Here is a 3665-nt window from a genome sequence, read left to right as displayed (position 1 = left end):
AGTCCTCCTTAACCGCCTCCAAATTGTTAATTCATCATTGTTTAGTCATCGCTATTCACGAATATTAAAAAAAAAAAAGTATCGATAAATCGAGTCTCCAAGTGAAGAATAAAATCAAAGAAACTGAGGGATTAAACCAAGGGGACAAATTATGAAATATTTGAGATGTTTATCGAGATTCAAACGTTGTTAAAAAAAACTCTAGTCTTCTGACGCCGTGATTTAATTTATTCCTATTATAAAAAGGAGACCCGTGTACAGATCGATATCGATATTTCTCGAAGAAATATCTCGAAAATGCGTAAGCGTAAGACAGAAACCGAAGCGACATCTGTCGATTATATTAGTCGCACATTGGGCTGGAACAAATGAACCGGTAAAAACCATCACATTTGGCAACGTGTTTGAGTGTTTTTATCCTATTATAAAAAGGAGATAATTTATAATCGTGAAACATCATGACATCTCCACCTATTAAATATACGACCAACAGAGCCATTGATCATTTCAATGTTGCAGCTACACTCATGTAAGTATTCCTATTATTATTTTTAAAAAATGAACATATTTCAAAAATTTATTATGCATTCAATCATCATAACCTATCATTGACACGTGTTCGGAGAGTAATTTCATTTTTTTTTTCTTAGGAAAATCATCGGCTACGTCGACTGCATTGAAGGCCTGAGAGAGTTGCCAAAGTCTCCATCTAAGTGGATTTACAAGTGCATTTTAAATAACAATGATGGCAGAAGGGTTCGCATACTTTGCTCGGGGGATGATGCTCTCAAATACAAGGATGAGATCAAGATGTATCAGGTACAGGTGATTTCCATTCAAAAAGAAAAAAAGTGAAATTGTCACATATAATACCACAAGAGTGGTAGGGAACCTAGAGGGAAATACTCGATAATGTTGAAGCTCGAGTGGTATTCAGGAGATTATTTTTCCTATCCAAATTTCGGCAAAGAGAATTGTGCCATGAAATGAAGAGAGGTTTATTTGGTTAAGTTATCGTTTGTTTTTTTTATATATAGCCTACCCGCAGAATTATGAAAAAATTATCGCATATAATACCACAAGAGCTCCGAAATTATCGAATATTTCCCGATAGGTTCGTTGCAAACAAATGAACGTAAGAACGTACGTTATTTATTTGTAGGGAACCTTGAGGGAAAAAAAATATCAACGAATAAATAACATAAATGCCCAGTTCAGTTTTCTAGGTCAGTTTTCTGTTTTGGAAACAAAATGAATATCTATATGAATATCTATGCGAATATCTGTATGAATATCTATGAGAATATATGAAAAATTTGAAATTTTACTTTTTAGATAATAAAAATCACTGGAGGGATTATTAAAGCGGCCAATCCACAGTATCGGCGATCAACGGACACTGTGAGCGACAAAGAATTTCAATTTGCACGTAGGAGCACTTTCGACATCTTTGGCACATTTAACATTACGAATGGAGCTGACAATGGAAGGTCGAAGGTCATCTCATATAAAAAATTGAGATGGAGAACGTTTGTGCTGCTCGCGGGCCAGTCCAGATCACTGGATGGCTCAAAGAGCCATTCAGAAGCATTACCATGGTAAGTGGTTCGAGTTATGGATCTGGCATGTTTTGTACAAGGGTTCATCGCATGACCATTCATGTGGTAACATACATCCCGAGAGAAGATTTGATCGAGGGAATCAAAATGACCATTAAAGGTCGAGTTGATTGTCGTGGGGATGGTTTTGTTCTGAATATTAACAGCATGGATGACATTGCAGTCCTGACTGAGGATGTAGCCCTCAATGAAGATGAGTTGGATGATGCTGTCGAAGCACCTCCTCTCATTCTCAAACGAGGGGCAGCTGAATCTGCATCTGGAGAGGCGATGGACGTCGCGAATAAGGTACTTTTTTTTATTAATGGTTATGGTTATCCAAATTTAATTACTTTTAATTTTTCACTATTCTCCCTTCAATGCAAGAGAATATTGCAATATTTTCATCTAATGTTGGCTTAGTTTCAAGCAGAATTCAGTATAATATTTTCATTAGAACATTAATAAAAAAAATTTTCTATGGAAATATAAATGAAAATGCATTGAATCATTCATTAAACAGTTATTAAGAACAGATAATCTTTTTTGTTTCAGAAACTGAAAGCTGAATAGCTTTAATGACGGGCTATTTACTCTGGAAGTTCAATTGCAAAATTGAAAATTTTTTCTATAACAAGTTCTAAACTGTTATTTTTTCACACAAAAATTGAGTTCTATAACAAGTTTAACACTGTTATTTTTTTACGCAAAAATTGAATTCTATAACAAGTTTAATACTGTTATTTTTTTACACAAAAATGAAACATTGACAAGCTTGAGCTCTTTAAGAATCTGATTTTTTACTTTTAAAGACTGCCAACTTCATAGCAGTAACGTTAATACTCATTTAGCTTTAACAACCAAAACAGATGGAATTATAATAATCTATTCATGAACATTAGTATTTATTCAGAATTTATTTCAATATATGGCCCTGTTTTTGAAGAAAAAGTATTACTAAACATTTGTATTTTTTATATATAACAGAGAAAACTGAAGACTAATTAATTTTATGATTAAAGTAGATAAAGCTCTCCGGAATCACAGATAAGTGATACAAAGGATGTATTCATGTTAATGTTTGTTCATAGTTCTTAACATATGTTGTAATGTCAATTATAATTGTTGGAACATTATTTTTGTTTTCATTTCAAAATCCGTCCCACTCCTGTAAATGTTTATTGAACGCAAGTGGCATAGGTTTGGAGTTAATGGTTTCATTAATAAAAATTTAAAACGCGATTTTTTTGCAGACATTCAGTTTGAACCTTCCCTACGGTTGTAAGTCGCAGGTATACACCTTAGTGCGGCAACAATGTCTCCTGCACTACTACTCACGAAAAAAAATTCGCAAGCAGCGATGTTCTTGGTTATGTGAAGGGAATAAATAATCTCAATCGCATAATTTGATGTTCACAAATAATTAGAAAATCTTTAATTATTAGATTAGATTATTATGAGACTAAGAACGCCCTCTTCCTGACTTGACTGATTGCTGTCGCTATTATAGCTAAATCTCGAATTTGCGGAAATGTTCTCGATTCTGTATACCGTATGCTGCCTCGCACTGTATAGTATATGCAATCTTAGAGCAATCGAAATATATTAAGATTTTCCCAATTGTCTTTTTCCATGAGTTTTAATTTTAACTTCGAAGATAGAATAAGAGCATTCATTTTCTAGAGTTTTCAATTCTTATGATTTGGAAAAGATGGCGCGTGCGTAGCACGCGCGGACGATCTCGTTTTATTAAAAAGAAGTGTGAGAAAGACCTGAAGTTGTCGCGCATTTGTCATAAACCGATTTATAAAAATAAATTGGTCGAGTGTTCAGACATGTTACGATGTTTTCTGATGTCGAGAAGGAATGATGAAGATTGACGATGAATGAAGGAATAAGTACACCCATTTATCAAAGTATAATATTAATTATAAAGTGTAACCCACCCAATTAGCTCGAAATTAACAATGTAATCCAGTGTTCTATGTTACTCACAAAAAAAAAGCATTAATTGCAAAAAAATAATGAAGCAAACGTCAAAGTCCCGATTGACCTGTACAAGTTAAT

At 33.6% G+C, this 3665-nt stretch overlaps 1 protein-coding gene across 2 annotated transcripts; it reads left to right on the top strand.

The window, feature by feature from the left end:
* Positions 1 to 235: 235 nt before the first annotated feature.
* Positions 236 to 3327, top strand: LOC135163981 (uncharacterized). 2 transcript variants are annotated; one of them, XM_064123890.1, is made up of 5 exons: positions 236 to 529; positions 651 to 819; positions 1163 to 1226; positions 1336 to 1907; positions 2154 to 3327. In XM_064123890.1, exons 1-4 carry the CDS (start codon positions 459 to 461, stop codon positions 1362 to 1364), a joined length of 333 nt encoding a protein of 110 aa, XP_063979960.1. In that variant the 5' UTR covers positions 236 to 458; the 3' UTR covers positions 1365 to 1907; positions 2154 to 3327. The 2 variants fall into 2 exon arrangements, with proteins under 2 accessions (XP_063979960.1, XP_063979959.1); XM_064123889.1 differs by lacking the exon at positions 1163 to 1226 and having other exon boundaries at positions 1336 to 1598; positions 1783 to 1907; positions 2154 to 3323.
* The last annotated feature ends 338 nt before the right edge of the window (positions 3328 to 3665 follow it).

Source organism: Diachasmimorpha longicaudata, chromosome 6 (genome assembly GCF_034640455.1).
Source record: "Diachasmimorpha longicaudata isolate KC_UGA_2023 chromosome 6, iyDiaLong2, whole genome shotgun sequence".
Taxonomy (NCBI): domain Eukaryota; kingdom Metazoa; phylum Arthropoda; class Insecta; order Hymenoptera; family Braconidae; genus Diachasmimorpha; species Diachasmimorpha longicaudata.
The sequence above is the reverse complement of the archived record's forward strand: the minus strand, read 5'-3'. Positions and strand labels throughout refer to the sequence as shown.

What these genes read in the sequence shown, in the direction of transcription:
- LOC135163981 (XM_064123889.1), top strand. Translation starts at nt 459, where the DNA reads ATGACATCTCCACCTATTAAATATACGACCAACAGAGCCATTGATCAT. An exon ending in AATGTTGCAGCTACACTCAT is followed by an intron (nt 530 to 650) that starts GTAAGTATTCCT and finishes TTTTTTTCTTAG; the next exon opens with GAAAATCATCGGCTACGTCG. An exon ending in ATGAGATCAAGATGTATCAG is followed by an intron (nt 820 to 1,335) that starts GTACAGGTGATT and finishes TTTACTTTTTAG; the next exon opens with ATAATAAAAATCACTGGAGG.